A 25,810-nucleotide genomic window follows, 5' to 3' on the forward strand; every position below is an offset into this window, starting at 1 on the left:
ACCAGTGTATGTCATATATGTCATTTTCTTAAACAGATGGAGAATGGACTCTCCGTAGCCTTGTATTTAATCTAATACTCGCAGCAAAGTTAGCTACGTTAATATTTTTAATGGTGAGTGCAAAATGCGAATGTGCAGCAAGTTGTGTTGTGCATTGATACATGCATGCACAGAACCACTTCAGCTTGAGTGAGAGGTAGTATTAATATTTATGGGTATGCTTTTTGCTAGTATGGATCTCCACTAGCAAGCTGAGTTTAATTATACAATAACAGCTTGGGAAACAATAGTATTGTAGACATCTTAATCCAAAAAAAGCGCAGTAATACAGTGTACACTATGAATATATGATTGAGAGAAAATAGTTCATTGTTCAGGTGGTCAGAATGGACTTTTATCTTACACCCAGGTTTTACATTTACGTGGAAGCTTGTATAAAAAATGGGTGTCAGACATGCTGATGGTGTATATACATAAGTTAATTTTTAGCAGTACTCCATTGTACTGAACGTCATGAGAAATTGATTACATAAGGTGGTTCTTCTAACTTTCTGTGTGCAGAAGATGCTTAGAAGTAGTGGGGGATTGTAAGAAAAAATGCTACGTGAAACAAAAATCTAAATGGATGCTTGGAATTTCTCTAGGTTTCAAAGGCAAATCAAAGCCTAATCTTCTGAAACAGGAGACTAGCAGTCTTGCCTGTGGGCTGCGCATTCTGTTCCGTATGTACATGGATGAAAGCCGTACCAGTGCGTGGGAGGAAGTCCAGCAAAGACTGCTCAAGTAAGGTCCATGTAGCTGAACCTGTTGATGTTGTTTCTGATGTTAAAGAATGTTTATTTTTATTTAAAAGGATAGACCTCCTCTGTTTGCAGTAGCTTCTTAGAGCTAACACGGTATGGTGGTGGTCACAGCTGATACTAAGAGGTTTGATGTTGTGTGGAGACTGCTGTGGCTCCAGCTAGTAATGCTGCCTCTGCTTTTTGTTCTCATTACATGTTTTGCAAGAGAGAACAAAGGTTTTGTCACCTTTTTTGGTAGCATGTGGGTAGGTGGGGGATTGTTATGGTTCCTCTAAAAAGAAAAGCAGCTATCACCTAAACCCTGATTTTTCTTTCCGTAACCTCACGTTTTAGGGACCTGATGCTGTTTATTCTCATCTGCAGAAATGAGCACTGGGCTTGAGGGAGCCTGTGGGCATATGGAAGCTTTTGGCTTTTTAGTTATTCATTACCATGAATACTAAGTTTCACCTGAATGTTTTTAGTTTAGAAAGTTGATCAAGCAAATGTTGGAATAATAGGGGGCTTAAAACCACAGCAGTAACACAGGGAAGGTACTTCAAGGTTTATAGACCAGGCACCAGAGCTGTAAACTGCCTGGTTACAACAGCATGAGATTGATTTTTGAAGTCTACATATCACTTTGTCACATGCATTTTAATACCTCTCACAGAGCACTTGATACACTTCAAATATATGCACAAACAGTGCGATCATGTTTTGTCAGCATATTTAATACTGAAGTCCTAGGACTTTGCTTTTAAGTTTAAAAAAGTGAGTGCTTTCTGTTACTAATCAGGCTCAGGGTACCTTTCATAAAATGATGCTGTTCTACACTGGTATAGTTGCAAAGCCAGAGCTCCCTTTCTGCAGTAGAGCTCAAATTAAAGTGTTAGCTACTAGTTTTTGTGTCTTTTTTCTCTAGTGTCTGCAGTGAGGCTCTGAGTTATTTCCTCACTCTTACATCAGAAAGTCATCGGGAAGCCTGGACTAATCTATTACTCTTATTTTTGACTAAAGTCTTGAAGATAAGTGATGAAAGGGTAAGTATTTTTTTTGAATAGTATTTAAGACAACATTTACAGGTAAGTAGTTGTTTCAGACTGGTTCTTCACGCAGTTAGATACTTGACTTTAAAAGCTCCTGCTGCTCTATGGAAACTCAGTTTTGAGTTGAAAACTGCACTTCACAGATGCTGACGGTAGTAATGCAGAGTGAGGGTGTGGTGAGTGATAAAATAAAAGTGTCTGAGAATATTTAGAAGATACTAAAATACTTGAGAATTGTGTGTTAAGTTGTTTTACTATCCCTCGACTGCTGAGGAAGAGGATTAGTGGCTGATATTTTATTCAAACAAATAACTCCTGTTTCTGCTTCCAGGGCTACATGTACATCACCTTGACTTTCTCCAAATCAATCCTGCAGTAAAGAAATCCATGTTTAGATCTCCCTTTATTTCTAACAAAACTTGGCTGATACATTAAGTGAAATGGGCCAACTACAACAAAAAACTTAACTGATAATAGAAAAATTCTTCCTCTTGAAAAACAAGCATTAGCAGGGAGCTTTGTGTAGCTAGTGAGCATCTGTCAGAGCACATCACGACTGTCTTAGCCTTATTCTATCACTGCTGGCTTCAGTAAAGATGTTTCTGCTTGTCACTTTGTGGGTTTCTCACCTTGACTTGTGGAGAGTATTTAAAGTTCTTCACTTGCAATGTGCTTTCTGAGGTGTATTGATGCATAATAGAATAATTTCTTGTTTGTTTTCTCCTCAGTTCAAGGCTCATGCCTCATTCTACTATCCTCTCTTGTGTGAAATTATGCAGTTTGACCTTATTCCTGAACTTCGAGCTGTTCTACGAAGGTTTTTCCTGCGGATTGGTGTGGTTTTCCAAATATCCCAACCACCAGAACAAGAGTCTGGAATAAGCAAGCAGTAGCAGATAGTGACTGAGTATTGCTCCATTTCAAAGTTTATACTCCTCAGCTAAATAAAAGGACCAGGTAGCTGAGCCATTCTGACTGGATATCCATAAAAATGGTTTCTTTGTATGGCAATGTGTATCCGAGGGGTAACGGTACAGATGCTTACCACTGTAATTAAGGCTTGCAACACTCCAGTCCCTTTATTTCCTGATGGATTATCTCTATCGGTTTCTCTTACCTGGCTCGTGCTGAGCACAGAGCCAGTTTTTAGCACAGTCCTCTTGTCAGCATGGGCTGCAATATCCTTTACTGTCCTAGACAGCAGTATGGCAGCAGATGTTTATGGCGGGTGTGAAAATAAAATGTACCCAAAGAACTATATATGTAAAGGTTTGAGCTTCTGCAAGAAGTACAACTCAGGAGAGCTGTATTTTGAAGGATAAAATGTTTATAGTGAAAAGAAAATGGAGATTATTGTTCATGGTAAAAGATATTTAGCAACTATGTCTGATATTCTTATTCTGAGATTTTTGCACACTCAGGCTGTCTGAGACATTGGTAATCATCCTTCTGTGAAAAATGTACAGAGATGCAGGTCTGTAATATAAACTCTTTAACACTATACAGTTCTTCCTGAATTGTTTTATTTCTGTATTATTGATTTGCTGAAAACCCATAACACTTCATTGCACTAGAAGTTTGGGGTTATTTTTTTGGGGTTGTGATTTTTTTTTTTTTTTCTCTTTCCTCTTTTTTTTTTTTTTTTTTTTTTTTTTTTTTTTTTTTTTTTTTTTTGGTTTCGTTGTAGCCCAGAAGTTAGTGTTGCTGACGTTTGTCAAGAACAGAGGTAGAAATACGACTGACATAACTACCTGTAATATACTTGTTTTAGGGCTTTTAAATATAACGAGCCATTGAAATGATGATCCTTCAAGGACTGGAACTTGAATCACTGCAAACAAGTCTAGGTTGTGTCTGCTGTCAAATGTTTTTTGTTTGATGTAGATTTCACTCTTATGTACAGAATTTAATGTTGAATATATTCAAGTAACAAATCTGGCATGGTTTGGGGATGGTTAAATTTATTGGAAATGTATTCATACTGTGAATTGTGCTCTGATGGTTAAAAGACAAGATTGTCAAGCATTCTGTATTACAATGGATGTAGAAATTTTTTTCAGATGGACAAAATGTATATGGTACAGATATGTAAAGTTTTCTATGTAAAAAAAATTCTGTACAACTTTCTGTACAATATTTGGTTCTCATCTGGCATATTCTAATCAGGTTATAGGTCAATAAAGTTTTTGAACTCTTTCATCAGTGCAATCAAAACCAGTCTAATCCACAGCTACTTGTTTTACAGTTCCCTTGCCTCATGCTCTCGTTCCAAAGGAACAAAGCCCAGCCCTCTGGGGGCAGAAAGGTGGGTGCCCTTTGTTGGACTGGGATGTGGCTTCTCACTGTTAGGCAAAGGCAGGGTGAAAAAGAAGGGTAAGTTTTGGTGGTTTTTGTTCTTGTTTGGGGGTTTTTTTTTTACAAAAAAAGGGGTGGGAGGGGAGAATAAAAGTAGTTGTAGGTGGACTAGTCAAACAAACCCTGCAGTGCTGCACAGATAGAAACTGAAATACTGCATTTTGCTTTCTGGGGATTAAAATACTAATACGAAACAGACTATGGAGTGAGGGTGGATGGGAGGGAAGGGCTGGGATTACAGGTCACCTGACTGCTGACTCAGAATACATCAGCCAGCTAAACCTTGTCAGTGTCTTTGTTAGTAAAAGTGGAATGGGATTGTTCTCTGGTGTGTTCTCACAAAACTCATGACTAGCAGGGGAGAGGAGCGTGAAGGCTGAGAAAGCGGGCGAGGGAGCCTGATCTCGCAGAGGAATGAATCTCCCTGAAGCCGTTGACAGCAGGCTCCAGAAATAAGCATAAGCAGTACAATGAAACTGCTGTGGGAAGGCCAAGGGAATTAAAAGGCATAACCTGTGACTGGGACTTCTCTCATCCTGTTAATTGGGGTGGACCAAAACCAGATTGCATTTACCAGAGTCAGAAGGGGAAGAATTGAGGTGGTTGTAATTAATTGTAATTGTACAGCCCTTCTTGGGCTGTGTATCAGGTTTTTTCAGTTTGTTGTACAATGTTTAAATCTTAAATCACTGTACTAGGCCAGACCTGAGGTCTGTCTTGTCTGTCAGTGATCAGTAGCAATTAGAGTAAGTATAACGTGTCCCATCCCTGTCGATGTCACAGCCTCCCCCATGCCTGTGGCAAACAGTGTTCTTGGTACCACTGTCGGCCCAGGCATTCCTGATGCTGTTACCCAGAGCACTGCTTCAGCAGCCGTCGATGGATCTTGCCCCTGTGCCTGCCTAATTTCTGCTCCAGGTTCAGCACTCAGAACAGTGAGTATAACAGATTGTCTAAAACATTTGGTAGTTTGAGTTGGGTTTGTTTGTTTTAAACCTTACTGCTTCATTGTTAGGTTGTGTGCTCCTATTTAGTCATGACTTTTTTACAGGGTGACTGCCTCACCTTATTTACAGTTTATGTGGAAAAGGCCTCATAGCTGTTTAGTCTTGGTTCATTGGAAACTGAACTCCTGTTCCATCGTTACTCCTTTCTGTACCTCTAGTTTTTGCAGTGCCAGAACTGCACCATCTGTGCTTGGGGTATTGCTTTCAACTTGCAGCTCTCTAAACATTCACATCTACAAGGATCGTTGGGGCAGGAAATGGGTGCTGGTTTAGTCATCTCAGCTTTGAGCTCAGCACTGGCAGTTGCAGCTGCATTTATTTTGCCAATGAGATTTGTCATTATTAAAAAAATGAGGAAAGTAGGCAGAAAGGCCCTGCCTAGAACTGAACTTTGGATATGCAGAGAAAATTGAAGGAAAGATTTGGAAAGGACCAAGAGTACCCTGCATGCCCAGGGGAGGAGAGCAGGGCGGCAGGGCCTGGTGCACTGTGTGAAGTGCTGCTGAGCAGCGAGGCTGAAACAAGTTCAGTGGTTTCAGGTCACTGCAGAGGTGAAGGGGGGGCTGTGCTGTGTCCTAGACTTGAACTGGAGGACATGAATGCCAGCCTGTGGTAATGCTCAGTGACAGTGACAAAAATGCTTGCGGTTAAACAAGGCTGGCTTTTTAGGGTAATGCTATCAGGGGTAAAACTTTAAAAGTTCAGGGAATAAAGGAAAATTAAACTATATAGGCCACTAAGTGAGAAGGAAGAGAACACCAGGTGTGTATCTATCACAAAGTTCAACTCCTGAAGCAACTGGAAAGAGGCATCAAAAATGAGGGGAAGGCTGGCAGGTGCTGAAGTACAAAATGTGTAAGGTGGGCTTTGTGCTAGGGCAGTAACTGTATTATAAAACATTTTCACCTTTGCTGCTTAAAATTATTTCAGAATTCCTGCCTTTGGGAAGTTCAGAATCAAGCAGCCACAAGGTCTGTACTACATCCTCTAGCCTAGGGTTTAGATGACACCATGATCCCTGCCATACCCCAACTGAGGAAGGTCATAAGCCTTTTGGCTGATGAGCCAGAAACTCAGGGTAAGAATTAGCTTGATTGGGCACCTCCTCTCTGGGAACATGCTAAACCCATGAAGCATCCTGAGCACAACACCATGTTCAAGTACCCCTCCCAGCAAGCACCTCTGGCCTGCTGTCACCACAGAACAGCCCTGGCCTTCAAGCAGCTACACAGAAACTTGAAGGTGACATTTTAGTGAAAACAGGTTTTTACAAATCAGTTTTGTTTCATTGTTTTTCCCTGCTTGTCCAGCTTTGGCCTCGAGGTAGGAATTACTAACAAAGTCACAGCCTTATCCTTGGTTCACCTTGATGTTTCAGCTCCTTAAACTCCTAAAATCTTGTTTCCTTCTTGCTAAAGCTCTGTGCTTTTATTCAGCAACTTTGACATGTTTTTCCTGTTTCTTTAAAGACACTGTTCAACATTCCAGTTTGTTCAGGAGTAAATGGAAGCTGAAGCAAATGATAAATTATGAAAATCTGAGTCTGCTTTCACATTTTTAGTAACAAAATAATTTATTAACTCTGAAGTCAGAACCATAAATTAAATATATGCAACATCATCTGTATTTCCAGCACATAACAGGTTAGGGAACATAAGACACATTGCTAATAAGTAATTTTTCCATGAAACTGCTGAGCTTTCATGCAGGACAGCACTCAGCACTGTATGAAAAGCACGTGTCCTTCTCCAAGTTATTCACTCTTTTGGTAAAAGCTTAAAATGCACCTCTGCTGTTCAGTTACTCCATTTCCAGACAGTTTTGGAGTTTGGCTATAAACAAAGCTAAAAATTAATTTTGATTTAATATCAAATTCACACACACACACACACACACAGTTTTTGTGGTAAGTTTCAGCCTCAGAGGTGGACTTAACTTGTACAAAAAGTGCAAAAACAGCCAAGCTCTTCCTCCGCTTCCCACATCATGTAACATAAAACATCCCTGCTCTACAGCTCCACGACACTGCAGCTTGTTAATTTATTATTGCTGTTTTAAGTTATCCGTACGGCTCCACACTGGGTACACGGAAGAGAATATCCCTACAAGGGACCCTAGAAAGTGCGGTAGTGCGGCGCAGTGCCTGGGAGGCGGCAGGCAGGGCGGGGGCTGCCCTCAGCCGTGCGCGGTTGACAGGCCCTGCCAGCCCAGCGGGAGCGTGTTCTCCGGGGAAAGCTTCGCCGGGCTCGACTCCTCAGCCGTGAATCCTTGGAGCGTCTCTGACGTTCCTGGCCGCAGCCAGGGCTCCGTCGCAACTGTGTCAACAGAACTGGGCCGTCTGCCCGCGTTGGGCGGGCCGCGCTTCAGAAGGTCAGCCCCTCCAAAGGAAAGGTTATCACCTGAGAGAGGGGCAGAGCAACACACCTATGTTAAGGGGGACAAACACCGCCTCTTGCCACAACACTGTTACACTGAACAGGCTTATCTGTCTGCAATAAATGCACAAATACTGCTTTTAAATTACATTTGTTTCTGCTTCGCAAACGTTTTTCATGTTCTGGGGAACTGGGCCCATCTGGAGTCAACAGCTACAGCCTCCCAAGTCTCTGATGTCTGATGCCAACAGCTCCTCCCCCTGCCAGCTCAACAAGGAGGGGATACAGGCACCCTGGACAGACTGGTAGAAGCTTCTTGCTTTCCCAAAGCCTCCTATATACATAGAAAATTTATATAAAAAATAAGGTCATTAAATTACAGTGTTATGGCTGCGTATAGACCTTCTCTTACTCAGAGGAGAACTTGGGAAGAATTACTTTAACACCAGTAAACAGTGCAAATGCAAGCAAGTCTGACATCACAGTTCAGGACAGCTAATAACCTCAGTGCAGTGTTGATCTGAAACACATGCTGGGTAAGTCCTCATCTGCCAAAACAAACCCCCCACACACAAAAAAACCCAAAACCGAAACCAGCCTTGCATTTGAACTTGGCATTGTTGTTATCACTCTTAACTCTACTAATACTTGTTTCAGTTTAGTCAGCAATCAGACATACCTAATGCCATAAACAGATAGTTTTTAGTATAGATTATCAAACAACACATTTTTATTATATATAGATATAAAAAGATATAAATGTATTATTTCTCTGTGCTGTTCATTTTTTGGATTGTCATGGTTTAGGCCCAGCCAGCAACTAAGAACCACGCAGCTGCTCACTCATTCCTCCCTGCTCAGAGGGATGGGGAGGAGAACCACAAAAAAAAGGTAAAACTCATGAAGATAAGGACAGCTTAATAACTAAACTATAATAAATATTATTATATTATTATTATTGTAATGAAGAGGGATATAACAAAGAAATAAAACCCAAGACAAGTGATGCACAATTCACACTGACCAATGCCTGAGCAGCGATCTCCCCCCCCCCCCCCAGTTGATATACTGAGTGTGACATTCAATGGTATGGAATATCCCTTTGGCTAGTGCAGGTCAGCTGTCCTGGACAGGCTCCCTCCCAGCCTTGTGAGCACCTGCTTGCTGGCAGAGCACGGAAAAATGAAAAATCCTTAATTTAGGATAAGCGCTACTTACCAACAACTAAAACAGCAGTGTGTTATCATTATTCTCACACGAGAGCTTCTCACTAAAACTTGAAAATTGATGGTCTAAGCACAGGTGTGAGAACTCAAGTCCTGCAGAAGCAGGAGGCAGGTGTGCAGATGTGAAGGGAATGACAGAAACCACACAATCCCACATACATTGGGAGGGAAGGCTCAGTTCTCTCAGTGCCTAAGGTGGGATGCGGGTTCTAAAACAAAATGCCAAATACTTTTTGTTCAAAAAGAACTTGGCAGTAATCTACTAGTTCTGTCACGTCATACAGACAGTGATCTGATCATCCTCCAAGCCTCCTCAGTCTGGTTAAAACAAAACTCCTCGGTAACATTAAAAATGTAAATAGGTTGTCACCCCCTTTACAGGGTGCAGGGTTTGAAGCTGGCTGAGTGAACTTCTTTGTCTCCTACATCCTGGATCAGAAAAAACTCTCCTGGGGGTTGGAACCTACAGTTTGTACATGTATAAGTTATGGTGGGGTTAGCAACAGTACATGGCAGGAAAAATAATACCTGAAGAAAATTATTTCTTCTTTGCTACTTTTTAAAGAGATGATATTTAGAAACAATAAAAATAAGGTATTTGTTTAGAGATAAACCAGGGACTTTCAGGCCAGAAGGTTGCAATTTCCCTGAGTTTCATTATTACTTCTTAAAGACAAAGCCATTAGATCTTCCAGCAGTCAGAGGTTAGAACAAATGTTTTGTCAGAGATAATATCACAGTGCACATCACTATCAGACTCATTTGGTGCCGATTTTAGAAAGCACAACAAATCAACTACAGCACAAATCTTGTTTCATCATGAATTTCAAGACTTTGTATAGTCCATAAAAAAGGTGTTCTTCATTGGCCTCCACCACAGAATTTTCTTTGGAGTTGCAACCTGATAATTCACAGTTTGTATGTGGAGGCTGGGGGTAAGCAGACGTCTCTCCTTCACATGAAACACTGATTTAGAAACTGAGTGGTGTCTGGACTTCTACTAAACACCAACTGCAGCCCACCCTGCGTCTTGATGAGAACAAACTCCTTCAGCACCCCGGAGTGGATATTAGAGTTTGTCTTCTGTCTGCCTGCACTTAGCAGGAATCAGTGCTGCTGTCTACTGTAGATCATGGCAGGCTCCCACACTCCTTTTAGACACAAAGGAATGCCTAACAAGTCTCAAGCAATTTAAGGCAACTTGTCTTACATACAAGCAGGGTCTGAGCCACATATCTAATGTGCTCAAAGCTGTGAGAATTCTCTCTTCTGTATCCGAGCCTGCTCTAGTTCAGGCAGTTAGGAACACACATACACTGGCCTCTGGAGAAAGTATCTGCCAGCTTGCGGAGACCTCATCACCCAAAGTACTCACCAACTCTGCATTGATGGGAATGGGTTTTTTGGATGAGTGAAAACTGAGAAGGAAGCCTGGTACCAATATGCACTAGTTTTCCAGTTGAGAAGACAATTCTAGGGTGGCTTTAGGCTTCTCACATCAGTCCCACAAAGGAAAGTGAACTGCTGTGAAACTCCGTACTCTACCGACAGGCTCAGCTCTTAAAATTTGTCAAAGCCTGTAAATTGCCATCTCCCAGCCATCTGAAGGGAAGATAACCAGTTAAGAGTTCCTTAGTTTTGTATTTGACAGAGTTGTTTTCCCCAGCAGTGCCTCTGAGGGCAGAGGAGAAATAACAGTCCTAGCTGTTAGGGAAGCAAGAGGATGCCACAAAGGTCTGATCAAACTGCTAGGGAAAAGGAATAAAACCACTTGGCTTCACTCTTTTTTTTTTTTTTTTTGTAATGTCACCGAGTATGAGGAGGGAAGAGGAGTGCAGGCAGCAGTGCAGCCCTAACAACCACAGCTGAGCAAAAGGAGCACTTGTTACATTTTCAAGAGGCACATATGCTAAGTATGAGCGATGGTCCTCCTTATGTTCCATAGAAAGAGCTACACACAGACATATATATATACACACACACATGCACGTGCATATAAAAGCTATATATATCCAAAGGCTGAAGCTCTGGAGACCATGACACAAACAGAAGGCAAACAAAAAGTATAGTTCACATGGTATGAGGTGAAATTATAAAAGAGGTGAGATAGAACAAGGGCAGCAAGCAAAGTAAAAGTAGTTCACATGGCAAAAATGTTTGAGTAGAGTAAAATTAGTAAAGCAGAAGAAAGGAATATGAATGGGTTTGGGTTTTTTAGTGACTTAAAAATCACAGCGAGATGGTTAAAACAAACACAAAAAGGATGAAGTGCTTGTAAGAGTACCCATAGCAACAGAATCAGAAAAAACTGTCAGCATCTGTACTCTCATTAAGGTTATAAAAAGGATACTGATACTGTAACTGCCCAGATGGCATAGCAACCACCTCCTAAAAAAGGGAGATTTCAGACTCATATGGAAGAATCATTAGCACAAAGTATATCAACTGGGTCATAATCCATGTGAGAAACTGATGGCCATTAATGGTTGCCATAATTGGTACCTCATACACAAATTAGACCTCCATCAGGCAGCCTATGGAGAAGCTCTGGGATAACTCCCAGTTTGATGTAGAATATGGTCACAAGACATACATAATAAATTCAAGTGCATGTATACTGAAAGAGGTATCAATATCAACCTCAAATACTGAAGGATCCTTTATGTTAACAAACCAGTAGAAAATCCAAATTAACTAGAAATTGAAGTACTTCTTCATATGCAATTTTTTGGCATATCTTTGTGCTGGTTGGCCCACAGACATCTGATTCCTGGGAATGCCAATAATCTCCCACAGGCACCCCATCAACATCAATCAGTCAGGAGTTTCATTTCCTTCCACTAACATTTCAGCTGTGCAGCTGAACATCCACATGTTACTGCTAGCAGTGACACATCGCAATATCAGAAGTGGTACAGACAGGACAAGTACCAGTGGCTGATCAGACAGGAATTAGAGCAGCTTTTCCTGCTACCCTTCTCTAAAAAGCTGTGTTGAAGTTTGCTGGGGAACCTCTTGCACCAGCTACAGAGCTCTATAAATAGTTCCTATGTTTGAGCCAGCTACTCAGTGCTCAAATACAGGCAGTCTATTAATATTTATTCCTTTAATTATTGCAATTAGTATTCACTGCATCATGTCTACTACACAGAGCATACCTAAGTAAGGAGATTTCTGCTGGAGCTCAGTCAGCCTGAGCAATCGTTCTTCATTCTTGCCTTTCAGCTGATCAACATCGAGGCTGAAATTCGAGTGTAAAGAAAAGCTGTCAGGCTGCAGCAATGGTGTCTGGCCTGCTGGAACATCCTCCTGCAGAAAACCCCAAAACGCACAAATCCTTCAGTTAAATGGCATCCTTTTTAAAAGGGCAAACAGCTATACATTTACACCCTCAGCATTCATATCATCTAGCCACTAAGGAACCACAGGAACTGTCTGACCTAAGATCTGTGGTCCACCTTTATATTTAAGCCAATCCAGTTATCATACATACAGCATGCTCCAAAGCTTTCTGCTTTATTCGTCTCCTCTCCCTTGCAGAAGGTGGAAGCTGTGGTGACAAATTAACTTCTCCCAAGGCAGGAAATGTTTCCCCATTAGCACCTGGAAAAACAGATGAAGTCACTTTCAAAGAAATCAAAATACTAGTCAGTGTTCAAACCTGTTCATGTTTTGAAATGAGCCAATTTATTGTACTTGATTTAATCACAGGAATCAAAGGAATGTATTCATTAGGACACTTGCACAAAGCCAGTGATAAGCCAGAAGCAGACAAAAGAACAAAGCAGCAAGAGAGGAACTTCAAGCAAAGGCAAGGAATATTGAGATATATATTGAGATCTCTCCCATGTAAAGGATAAGGCATTTCACATCCTGCAAATCCACCATCTACCTTAGCTCACCGTATCGTTTATATCTAGGCCTTTAAAGAAAACAAGTACTCAAATGAGTATAGTATCCCTGCTTGAAAGAACACTAGGCAAACTGGAGGCATAAAGAAATAATTGTGTAATAAATTATGTATGTAAGTTTGTCACATGGAATATATAATGCTACATGGAATGGTAATGTTACGTGGACTATGATAACATAATCAATGACTTCATCACATATCCTTGGTCAAATCTCACCTTTTCATGTAATAAAGTGTTCGAATCTCTACCTACAAAAGTAAGTAACTAAATAAATTTTTGATCATAACTCTATCACATTACAGTAGGGGGAGGTTAATCTATTTTTATAATATAAATGAACCCTAAGGTGATGATTTGCTTCACACTTGGTTTGTCTATTTCCCCTTCCTTTGCTGATTCTGAAAACTACTTCAAATACAAACTCTTTCAAACAGGTACTTTTTTTTCCTCTCCAGGACCAGTAACCACTGCTTGGGGGCTGGTTTATGACTTTGCTGCTGCTTGGTAGCTCTGTTTCTAGTTCAGTCCCTCTAGTAGCTCCAAGCCCAGAGCCTCCCAGAAAAAGAAAGGACTCTGCTTAACAAAACCAGTACAGAATCCATTATCATCAATTACTCTTTGTGACAACAAAGTCACCTTTTGGAAAGGCTCTTAGTCTAGTAAGACACATTAAGTTAACAAAGGAAAAAAAAAAAAGAAGATAACTGTCTGTAAATATATACAAACACAAACACACAGAGTACTGAACAATTCTGCAGCATTTGTCGAAAATGACACACTGTGCCATTAAAAATAAACCACAACTGTGGAAAGAATAGGTTTTTCATTTCCTAGCAATTTGAAAATAAATTTTAATGCAATATGTTACATTATTCACAAGTTTGAAAGATCTTCAAATGAAATTTTAAAAATAATAAATTATTTTTGTTGAAAATTAAAATACTTGGGTTTGAAAAATAAATTTGATTGGTATCAAGGAAGTTCAGAATAACAAAGACAGATATTTTTTAAAATTCTTTCATATTACCAGTTATTTTTTTCTCTAGAAATAAAAATTTCATTCCCCTCTCCCTCTTTTCCTTCCCCTAGTTTCACCAAAGGTACTTATGCTTTCATCACGAATGTTTCAAGTGAAAAAAAAAAAAATATTGAAAAAAAATCAAAGCATAATTTTGAAACAGTATGTGGCTAACAATCCAATTACCAGAATTCTAGCAACAAGATCAGTTGAACTTCATTATATTCAAAACAGTGATATTACTCAAGAAAAAAAAAGTTTAATCACGTGAACTTATCACAACAGAAACAAAGTACAAGCTAAAGAATTTATCTGTACCTTTAGTGTTTCACCAGTGTAAGATGCTACCTGTTCCTTTAAGCATCTATCATTCAGATACTGCTATGCAGATGTGCTTTCAAATCACTGCACTAACACTAATGAATTCTAGGTTTTCAAGTAAAGCAAAAAAAAGTGAAAAAGAAATTGATAAACATCTTTATTCCTAACTGCCTCAAACTTCTGAGCCCTGGGAGATAGACAAATTCATTTGTAATGCTGACATCTATTACAAAATTGAGTTAGATTTTAAACAGATGTCAAAAAAAAACCAAACCACAGAACAGAGGGTTGTGTTAAGCTCTTCTCAGGAAATGAAAAATCTGTTAAAAAACACCAAAAGTATTTCACAAAAGACCCTCAAACAATGTGAGCAGCAGAGAGAAGGCAGCCCTCAGATAATGAGAGTTGTTATTTTTCATTTCTGGGAAGGAAGTCACCACATTCATATTCAGTATTTTAACAGCTATTTATAAAACTCAAAGAATGCAAAGGGTAACAAAGCTTTAGTTAGTGCCTACAGCTCAGTATTGGGGAACATGCTTTCCACCAGTCATAAATGATATGTGAAAAAAGGAAAAAAAAGGGGGGGGTAGGGGGGATATGAATAGTATTGTAAATTAACTCCGCCGCCTCACTAAACTGCAAGAAAGAATCAGTTGGATGGGAAGGAGGAGGAAATCGGCAGGAGGAGGAAATTGGAGACAGGACCGTAAATATCATGAGCCTTGCAAAAGCAGTGAAGAAACCAAGCAGCACCCTGATACACAGGTGGTAGATTCAGAGCTGATGGAAGGAGATAGTTCACAGAAGGTACACGTGGAAATTTATCCACACAATACTGCTGATAGTAAACAGAGGGATTCAAAAATGTCGATTTCAACTCATGAAAGAGAACCTATTAAAGATCCACCTTAGCAAGACTTACTGAGTGCAAACACACAGCACTTGGCTCAGGAAGCCTCTGAGCTCCAAGTCACTGGAGGCTGGCAGAGGACTGCAGTGTTGGTGCACATCTGCCCTCCACCTTGTATCCTTTCCCATGCCGTTACTCTGGCGACGGTTAGAGACAGGGTATTTGGCCAGATTCTAGACTGATGGACTCTTCCAAAGCACCCTTTCATCATTTGGGCTGTAACTAATAAATAGTATTTCCTAACCTGAAGAAGAATGGATTGCAGACTACAGAAAGTACAACTGAACAAGCGCAAAAGCCCCATCCTGTGCCCTTCCCGATGCCAGGTTCTATCCTGCACTCCAGGACTTGCATGTGAACAGAATAAGCTTGAATACGTTTCAAATGAAAAATTACCCAAAGCCAGAGATGACAATCATTGGTATATAGAAACATCCCTAGTTTCATTAAAAAGCACTTGCAGGAATCTACTGCGTCTCCCTTAACAGCAAAGAATAAAACCTTGTAAGATGATTTCCCATAGATGATCGAAGAGAATTTCAAGGTACCGTAATGCCTACTAATGGAAAATAATGCCTAGAGGCCTGAGCTAGTTGTTTTTTTTTAAAAAAGAGAAGGTAAGTTCTAGCCTTATTATTTCTAGTGAGTGGAAACAAAGCACATCTGAAACAGCACTTTTACATACATGCATATAAAGGTTGGATGAAGAGACATAAGAAAATGGGACACATAGTCTCTATACAAAAATCTTAAGAAAACTAAAACCTGTCTACTTCAGATGATTAACAAGTGACAATGTTTACAAGTATGATGTTTCAAGTTTTGTGAAATGGAGTAATGTCTGAACAGCACAAAAGTGAGTAATTTAGAATGAATCACTATTTTATAACCATGAATCATACTTAAAATCAAGCATGCTTATAAAATGAACAAAAATGAAGACAATCGCTGGCTGCCCAACACTTTTATATTTCATTATGGACAGCTCATAACTGTAAGCTGTGACTGTCAATAAATTAATTTGCCACAGAACAATAGAAGAGCATTTCATATTCTACCACCATAACACACACGCTGAACATATACTAGCTTTTCCTTATCCAAAACTGGGAAGATGTCAAAAAAGGCTCATTGACAAGGCTAACATCCCAGTCAGAACACAATGAGCACAAAAAGATAATTCCTCATGAAAAGATGTGAAGTGGCAAGAGAGCAGCATCCTTAATTTTAGGTGTGACCTACACAAAATCATTGCAGTACAGTTCCATAAAGGCCTGCATTTTAATTTAAAGGCATAATTTTCTAATACTTGAAAACAATCACCATAGCTACACCCACTGCAACTTTTAGAACAGTAATAATCATTCTAGAGACACATTAGATTAAATTACATGTTTGTAGACTCATAACATGGTTAAGGGGAGGTATAAACTCACCGATAAAAGCACTATCCGATTCCAACAATGAATTTTTCAATAATTCATTAGACTCATTCCTGAACTACAGAAGTGAAACAGAAGACAGGCAAATTCAGATGTCTCAGTATCTTTCTTGGGCCAAACTATAATTAATGCAAATTAATTGCCAAACTTCTGCAAAGCAAACACCAGCTTTACAGTGTTCTGTACTATTCCCTACTTTATGCCTAAAAAAAGCCCAACACATTTTTAAATAGTGTTTGTAACTGGTTTGGCTTTTTCTACTAATTCCCACCCCCAGCAGTAATCTAACATCATATCAATACAAAATAAGTACCAATGAATATAAAAAGGAGTTAAGTAATGAAACTATCTCTGTATACAAAGACAAGTTGTATGTCAAGTTTAAAGAAGCTGTTACTCATTGTACTGACAAACAAGAGAAGTAAATAAGCTTGCTGTCTTGTTACTGAAGTGAAATTCCTTTCCCCAAATCTGTGAAAGACACAATATTTCTCAGACTTGAAAAAGGCAAAATAATGTAATAAAAAACCTGTTTTAATATTCTTACCAGTCCCATGGTTTGTGGGTTACCGCCAGAAGCAGAATCATCTTGAACAACAAAAGCCACATAGACAAGGGACAAAACAATAGTATTGACATTAAAAGTTACTACTAAAACATATTAAAAGTTTTATCAGCATATTATATAAAATATAAAATATATAAAATTACACACACTGTAATGAATATTTTTAAAATATTTGAATGCAATGTTTATTCCAGTTTCCTTATGTCAATTTAAGTAGAATCAGAGAAATCAAACAGAACTCGGTAGTATATTATTTCTAAGAATGTTGAGCATGTGCAAGCCCTTCTTAAGGCCAGATTCATCAGTCACTCCCAAAGATCAAACACACTTTTCACACTAGAACTATACTGCTCATCACTAATAAAAATCAACCATTTTGATCTTGTTCAAAACCCGATTTGTTATCCAGAAATGAAGCATAACTATTTCTGTGGCTATTGAACACAAATTTTTTCAAAGACGTAATCATATTTCATTAAATGCTAAAATTGCTCTAAGTTGTGCTGAATTCTGAAAAATTTCTCTATGCTGCAACAGTCAGAAGTACTTTTGTGCTATGTTTACAACAATATTGAAAACACTTGTTACAGAAAGGTCATGTCCAAGGGTTGACTGAGTAACGTAAAAAACATCCATTTGCGGGAAAGCAGCATCATTTAAGTCATCAAAGCAATACATTAGGGCACAAAAAGTGGCTGCATGAATACCCACTTTCTCTCTTTTATCCTCCTATGCTTCATTTGTTGATACCTTAGCATCTTTATTATTTCAATTACTGCATCTTAAACATTATCCAGTCACACAGCGAGCAAGAAATGTTTTTTTCATCTTATGTTCTGCACACTACTGAATCCTAGTGCAACTTGAACACAGTAGTGAGAAAACATGGCAGGTTAAGTAACTTCAAACAAAAAAGCAATTAAACAGAAACCTACATTTCAAAGTGTACCCAAGAACTCAAAGTCTGTGGCCTTCTTGCTATAATTATCCTCCCCTTCCCTACTGTAAGTAATTTGGTTACCATCAATTTTCTTACCATCATCTTTACCTATTAAATTTTATACATCTCACATTTTTCTTATATTAAAAACATTTGTGGATTTAAAAAAAAAAAAAGAGTGAAAATTAATGGTATAATGTTATTCAACATCCTAGTGTTTGTTAGTTCCAAATCACAACACTTTAAACTCCATCTGAACTTCACAGCTAGGACACAAAAATACCACAAGGGAGAGAAATCTAATTCATCAGTTTTTATTTAAACTTGCTATGAACCAAGTAGAAAAACAAACCAATACTGTATCAAATTTCAAAAATTAGAGACACCAAAATTAATTATTTCTTCTGTAATTGGGGATCACCTGAGCCATGTATTTCCTAACCCCACTTTGTATTTTGCCATTAACTTTAGTGGTCGACCAAGAACTAGATCGAGGGAGTCAGGAGTCTCATTTATATGTAGTAAAGTTAAAACATTACAACAGTTTTGTAGTTAAAACTCATGGATACTGAAAAAAAAAACTTATATATTCCAGACATCTGTTTGCCAGGAATAGGCATGTTTGTGCATCTAAACGGTTGTATTTATAGCAACAGAACTCAAGCCTAATGATGTTCTCCCCTAGGTGGGACACCTCAGCAACCAGTTTGACTAGTAAGAAGGATGTTGTCTCACAATAAACTCTGCTAGATGAAATCAGTTCTCTTGCCTTCTGTCAGGGTGTAATAATCAGAGGAGGAGACTGCAGAAAGACCCAAGAGTGAATGTAAGCTCATGAGCACACTGTGCTTGCAGCTTTCACAAAGAGGTTGAACTAGACACTGATTATTTCACTGGGAACTTGTCTAAGGATAAAAACCTCAACTCCGGAGAGCACAGAGAACCATCCTGAAAGTTACTGTAACAATGACCTCATGTACGCTGGACATGCAAAGAAGCCAAACTGAAGTTACTCTTCATACTTGGTTTAAGTTTTCAAATAAAATATTTAGTAAGATAGTTTTTATTTCTTGCATTCTGTCTAGCAAACTTACTCAGTGTGTAGCTGACATTCTGTCTAGCATCAAAAACCGTAGCACGCAGGCTGTCACTCCTCCTGGACTGACAACCAGCCTGCTCCTGATAGGCTACTCCAGTCAAGCAAAGCCCAGCCTGCAGTGCAACATCATCAAACCTGTTCCCATGCCTTTCCCTCCTATCCTCCAAAATAATACTCATGCAGAATCTGCAAAAGACTGCCTTATTTATAGGGACACAGCAAGCATTTTAAGAATTTGGGACATTTAAAAAACCCATTAATTTCTCAGGTTATAGCTCTACTATAGCCCACATATTTCTCTTTTACATAAAGAATTAAAAAAAAAAAAAAGGAAGAAAAATCCTATCAGAGAGAAAACAGTATATAAAGGAGGTAAGGTACAGAACACATATAGCATGGGAAAACAGGTAAGTCTTTGCCACTACAACCTATAATATGACATTTCACCCACAGTACAAAAATACATACGGCTTTAATTCATTTTTCTTTCTGCCTTAAATCAGACAATAAAACCACTCATCTATTTTCAATGAGGGGAAGATGATGAATTTGTCTCTGAGGAAAATAAATTGGAAATAGAGAAAATAAAGTAGAAATAGAGAGGTACATAGCAACTAATTAATTCTCTTGCTCAGTACACAGTGACAGACTATAAAGTTAAATGATGTTGTAAAACAGTAGAAGAGAAAGAGAGTTGAAAAGCTGCTCAAGAATCCTCTATAAGCATCAGTGGAAAATAATTTTTAAAATCAGCTGCTTGTCTACCAACTAATCTAAATTGTCCAAGGAAATGCCTCTTTAGGTTGTCACCATGTAAGCCTGCATTATCCACTCAGCATTAGCATACATCTAAATTGACTGCTTGTTCATGAAATTAATGAGGGCAAATTTACTTCCTAGCTGGTGGAGGTTCCTCTCCAAACATTAAAGCCTTCTCAGACTGGCCCATTGGAAAATATTCTAATGGTGGAAAAACAAAACCAAACCCCACACAGATCTCAGTTGAAGCTAGTGAAATGGCTTTCACCATGGCAGTCAATCTCACAAAGGGGAAGACTGAAGACAACCCTATGCATTGCATTTAGACATTAAATGATATTCAAGAGCTTGTAATTAACACTGACAGATGGTATAGATATGATTCTATGCAGCTGTGACATTATGTTATTAATAAGTAATATTCCACACATTGCTTGAACACCAGGCACATCTGCCCAAGATGGAATACAAATCATCTTTAACACTAATCAGTGTACTAAACAAAACACTATGCAAGTAACTGTCACCATTCACATATTGGTATCAATTTTGTTAATCTTGCTCACATATGGGTCTATTAACAGTTAACACAAACAAGACTCAAAGCATGACCAGTCATAAGAAGAGGCATTCAGTTTTTCTAAAGCAGTAGGGAAAGTTCTATTTTCCTTTCATATGTGTATGGGGTTTTTTATGCCAAAATTTCACCTCATCTGTAAGGCAAAAAAAAGTCCAAGGAGCAATCTGATACCATACTGGGTGTCTGTGGCTGCAGAGGTGGCCTCTGTTGAGAACATGCCAGAAAGAGCAAAACGAAGCACAGCAGCGAGGCATGAGGGCAAAAGTGCAAGAAGCAGCCCTGCAGACACCAAGAGAAAGAGCAGGGGGAGTTGCTGCTCCAGGTGCCAGAGCAGAGATTCCCGTGCAGCCTCTGGAGGAGACCATGGCAGGGTGGATGGAAAGTGCAGAAAGCCAGGAGCAGCAGAGAGGAACCGCTGTGTACTGACCGTAATTCCTCCCATAATTCCAACCCACCCCCCTGCGCCCCCAACCTGGCCTGACACCACTTGACTGCATCGAAGGGACTGAGCATAACCTGGGGTGGTACCAAGGAAGGGGAGCAGTGGCATCACGAGTGAAGGAGGGCATGGGGAAGGGGGCAGAAAAAGTGTGGTCTTGATGTTTGTCTGTTTCCCACTACTCAAAATCAGTAATTAAATATTTATTTAAATTGATAATAATTAGGTTAATTTTCTCCAAGTTAAATCTATTTTGCCCACAACAGCAATTGGTAAGCAACATCCACGTCTGTACCTCAGCCAACAAGCTTTATTCTTCCTGTTTCCCCCACTATCTCATGAAGGGGCAAGCGAGGGGGCATGAGCAGGCGAGCAGCTGGGTGGCAGTTTGGCTGCTAGCCGAGGCTAAGCCACCACAGAAATAAAGTTATTTTCTCGTCACATTTTCATGAGTGAAACAACTGTGATGTGTGTGAGGAGAGACTGGATTGTGTGGTGTTGCTTAGGGTGTTTTTTAAGAGGAAAAACTAGAAACACTTTTTGAGATTTGTTCTGCTCCTCTCATAGAAAAGTTAAAATAAAAAAAGTTAGGCCAGTCTGAATTACACTTTTCTGAGAAATTTGTATCTTGTACTCAAAACTGAGCTCATTTGTATAGCTGCCACCGAAACTTCTGGAAAGGCTGAAGCAACTCTCCTGATATTTTTAAAATAACATCTAAAAATAAATTGAGATACTGCTCTTTAGTGAGTGTTCATAAAAGATATCCGATTGAACATTACATTTGGAATTAAGTGCAGCATGCAGAAAAGGGACATTACATTTCTTTTCACTGCTTCTGCAGTGTGCAGCCAAAATATTTTACTATGTTAGGATGTTAATATTTCACTATATTAGGATGATCTCTATTAAGCAGTACAAGCACCATTTTCATTCTGGAACCTCAAATTAGTTATATCTTACATGTGGTTTCTAAAGCAAAACCTGTTTATGGATACAGATTTCTGAAACTTTGAAATAATCAGCCCAAAACTATGGAAATAAAAGAAATTTAATCCATTAAAAGGAGACCAAGGTGAAGACACACTGGTTGCATTTTAACCAATTCACAGTTCAAAGCCATCTACTTCTTCAGTGAGAACTGAAAAAATGCCACAAGGAACTTACTTGCTACCAGGTTTACCACAAACAAGCTGAAGAGTTTTACTGTTCTGTAGTTTTAAAGAAGCAGTAACCAAAGTACTTTTCTGTTGCATTTTTCTGAAGTATGAAGCACTAGTTAAACCACTTTCAGGGAACCGAAGAGAAACAGTCACAGTAATTTAAAAAAAAAAAAAAAAGCCATTCAATTTTTTTATGCTTTACATTATGACAGAATTTCATCACTACAGTGTTTTATTCTGTTTTGTACTGCAGTGCCAACACTGAACTTGAAAGAAGTAAAGCTAGAGCTGGTGTTTTTAAATTCTTCTAAAATACAAAACAAATAAAGAAAAATAATTAAAATTATCTTGGACCGTTCATTCCATTCCTTACCTTCTGTTTCTCTCCTCATTCTCATTCTGTCAAGTTTCTTCTGCTGCTCCCTCAACAGTGCCTGCTGTTGAATCTCTAAAGTCTGATCATCTTTTGGAGGATCAGGATACATGTGCCTCAAACCCATACGTGTTTCAGGATCTAGAGCAATGATATTAAATTTAAATTTTTCCCTAAACCAACAATTCTGAAAAACATTTTTAAACGACTAGCTACAGATAAAAATAAAAATATTAAAAATAATGGTGACAATGGCCAAAAGGATGAACTACTTTAGCAATTGACTATATTAAAAAAATGTATTTTCTGGTAAAGTAGAAACAGAAAGTTACACAGAATCATATTTTGTTTGCAGGTAAATAAAAAAAAAAAATCAAATTCACTCTCCTTTCAGTAACATCATATCAAATGCAACAGAAGCAAGGATTGGAAACTGAGTGCTCTGAGTGATAACTCAGCATTACAATGCTGTGAATTGTGTGAACTTCTAGAAGTGGCCATACAGAAAGATATACACACATACAAAATGCTGTCCACAGAGTATGTTGTGTATGGGCAGTAGCTGTGAAGGGGCTGATTTTTGTCTTTAAATCCTGGGTGGTGTGGAAGATGGAGGAAAAGAAGAGATGTTTCATTACAGTTCTTCATCAATAACAAGAAGATCTACCTGCCTTTGTATTTAAGTTCATTAAATTCCCAGATATTCTGTATATTGATGGGATCTTGTGCCTCCTTCGATGAAGGTCGCCTTACTGGAGCCTGCAGACGAAGCCTAGCCATCTCAAATACATCCTTTGGATTCTTCTCTCTCCTCCCACTTGAAAAGTTTGTAAAAGAAACAGAATATAATTTAACACTGTAATATTAATGAGTTGGATGATAATAAGGTATTGATAAAGCTCACATCTTTTATCCTTAAATATAAAAATAGGAAAATAAATTTGAAACTGATGACACTGCATATTGTGTTATAAAAAGAGATAACCTACTTAAAAATTTTAAAATCCTCATACTTTATGGAGCGGAACTAAGACTGATGATCTGATGATCTTCTCCAACTAACTTTTATCATTAACTAATACATTTTGGAAGTAAACCGGGTTTTTTTTAAATAAAAAGGGTATGATGTTCAATCAGAAAGTACTACCACAACACTATGCTATTCATACGCATATTCATCAGCAGTAGTACTGCAGTTCACAGGCACAAATTAATGCCGCAGGAAAAAAGGTAAGGAGATGAAGTTCTGTCTTGGATGTCTGTTTTGGACCACTCTCCAAGACAGAGTATCGCAACTTCCAATCTTATCAGTACAGCCATTCTTACACTAATGTTTAGCAAGATTCTTGGAAAAAGCCCATACATATTAGAAAAAATTAAGAAATTTGTAGATACGAGTTCTATCTTTAGATTTTTATTTCACTCATGTATATTAGCCAACTAGCTACTAACACATAATAGCTTTGAGTTTCTGAGCAAAATCTAGTTTCTAAAACTGAAGATAAATTCTTACCGTGTAACCGGTACATCATCATCACTGGCCACATTTAGCAACTGTTCCTGCAGTCGCCTCTCTTCGCTACGAAGCTGTTTCCTCATCTCTGATAATTCATTTATCACATTCTTTCTTTCCTCTGGAATTTAACAGAAATAATTTTAAAATAAGGAGTGTCAGAGACACTTTTCCCCTACCTCATAAATGTAAAGTGGAAAAAAAAACCAAACCAGATAATGAACTCTTAACTAAAACACGGGTTATACAAACACAAGAATCACAGCATTTCATATACTAGAAATTAGGTCAGAGCTTGTATTTTGTATATAGGTCATAGAACAAGGACCAGATCCCCTAAACAGCAGAAAGCATCCAAACTGTAATGGAAATGTTGCACTGTATTTAGAAAAGGAAAAGCTATGAAATACCAGCAAGTGGGCACTGCCAGTAAATAGCCTTATTTTGAAATTAGCAAATCCAGTCCTCAGAGTCCCAGAGGCAGATCACAGGAACTGAGGTGGTATCAGCAAGAGCACAACCTCATTTCTGTTTCCTGACTCAAAAGTGGGGTGCCTGTCTGCTCAGTGCAGACTCTCTTAAGTATTCAAGAGTTCTAATTTCAGCACTTATTTTTAGTATGTGCTTATGTTGACTTTTTAAACTACTTTGGGTCTAAGCTGGTTTTCTGTGGTCAGGACAGCATTCCTCCACAAGTTAGAACAGTTCCATAAATTCCTTATTTTCCAAGTCATATGCTTAATAATTTGATACGTTACTGACTTTTTTAGTCTGAGTCCAGAACCTAGCAGGCAAGTGAGTTTTACTAGATTCAACTAGATCAAACACAAGATTTAATTCATGTGTCTTTATTTCTCTCTCATAACAGATGGTCTAAGTCAATCAATTTCCAAAAGCTGCATTAAGGACTCTGCCTTCCATTTAGTTCAAGAGCTGTAACTCCCCAGAATGGACCCAGCTACTGACTGCTGGGTGTTAGCATTTGCAGGTCATCATTTACTTTAATATTGCATGTGTTGTTTCTTTTATCCTTGTAAAAAAGAATCAGAAGAAAAATACTGCTTTCCACCCACATACTGCACAGTTAACTAACATATAAAGAGCGAAGGAGATCCTCCCAGCATCCCTGAATTTTAAAACCACCGGTGAAAGCTAAGAGGAATGGTCAGAGGATTAGGCAGACTAACAAAAGAAAGTAGAATTTAAGAGTTAGGACTGCAAGGCTCTACACATTGTTGGTTTAATCCATTACTCAACCAATCCAAAACTCCCATTTCACAATGTTCTGGTCACAGTGGTCACCACTGTCCTGAAAGATCCAGCACCTCCCATGCAGACTATTCCATTAGCAGAGGTTTTAGAAAAAAATATTTCCTGATGAAGACACATAATAAATGCATTTTTATTTTGTAGTAATACTTCACACATATCATACTAATGCAGTGATGATACTAAAACAGAGAGAACACCCACACAGAAATGCAAACTTTTAAAGATTATTCCTTTGCAGAGGAGAAACATAACTGTAACTGAGAACAATTTCACTGTAACAGAAAATGAGCTTGTAATAAAGCCAATACCTACCAAATGCACGCAACTGATTTCTTCTAGCAGGGACAGGTGGAGAAGGAACCCTTGGTTGTGGAGGATCCTAGTGATCAAATGAATATGAAATGTTAATATGTCAAAGGAAGAAAATATAGCAGACATAAGTACATTTTATTTCCTTACTTTATGTCCAATTTACGTTACCTACCACTACTACTGGAAGACAGAATAACAACCTTACAGGTTGTTAATGTCTAAGGTTTTTTTAAATCTGACCTTTAAATGCATAATCCAAATTACTATGATAATAACTATAATGCACTATTCAGAGATCTAAACAAAGCTATACCAAATACTGCAAAGCCACAAAAATAAACTGACCTTCCTCCAAAGCATATTCTGAAACTGCACCATAAAGTATTTTGC

The 25,810-nt window shown here is 38.6% G+C and overlaps 2 protein-coding genes across 8 annotated transcripts in view; one reads left to right on the top strand and one right to left on the bottom strand.

Annotated features, from left to right (window-relative positions):
• ARFGEF1 (ARF guanine nucleotide exchange factor 1) overlaps nucleotides 1-4,030 on the top strand; it is a 100,754-nt gene extending 96,724 nt beyond the window's left edge. For all 6 annotated transcript variants that reach the window (XM_074898862.1, XM_074898859.1, XM_074898861.1 and 3 more), the window contains exons 37-39: nucleotides 645-783; nucleotides 1,708-1,825; nucleotides 2,560-4,030. In XM_074898862.1, the coding sequence (XP_074754963.1) occupies nucleotides 645-783; nucleotides 1,708-1,825; nucleotides 2,560-2,724 (422 nt within the window). In that variant the 3' untranslated portion in view covers nucleotides 2,725-4,030. The remainder of the gene's footprint in view (nucleotides 1-644; nucleotides 784-1,707; nucleotides 1,826-2,559) is intronic.
• Nucleotides 4,031-6,746: 2,716 nt separating this feature from the next.
• The window catches only part of CSPP1 (centrosome and spindle pole associated protein 1), a 64,299-nt gene continuing 45,235 nt past the window's right edge, over nucleotides 6,747-25,810 (bottom strand). For both annotated transcript variants that reach the window (XM_074898864.1, XM_074898865.1), the window contains 9 exons: nucleotides 25,421-25,487; nucleotides 23,837-23,957; nucleotides 22,995-23,140; nucleotides 22,324-22,464; nucleotides 16,950-16,990; nucleotides 16,397-16,460; nucleotides 12,288-12,397; nucleotides 11,953-12,103; nucleotides 6,747-7,592 (listed from right to left, as the gene is read on the bottom strand). In XM_074898864.1, coding sequence (XP_074754965.1) covers nucleotides 7,369-7,592; nucleotides 11,953-12,103; nucleotides 12,288-12,397; nucleotides 16,397-16,460; nucleotides 16,950-16,990; nucleotides 22,324-22,464; nucleotides 22,995-23,140; nucleotides 23,837-23,957; nucleotides 25,421-25,487 — 1,065 coding nt within the window. In that variant the 3' untranslated portion in view covers nucleotides 6,747-7,368. The remainder of the gene's footprint in view (nucleotides 7,593-11,952; nucleotides 12,104-12,287; nucleotides 12,398-16,396; nucleotides 16,461-16,949; nucleotides 16,991-22,323; nucleotides 22,465-22,994; nucleotides 23,141-23,836; nucleotides 23,958-25,420; nucleotides 25,488-25,810) is intronic.

This window comes from Athene noctua, chromosome 2 (genome assembly GCF_965140245.1).
Source record: "Athene noctua chromosome 2, bAthNoc1.hap1.1, whole genome shotgun sequence".
Lineage (NCBI taxonomy): Eukaryota > Metazoa > Chordata > Aves > Strigiformes > Strigidae > Athene > Athene noctua.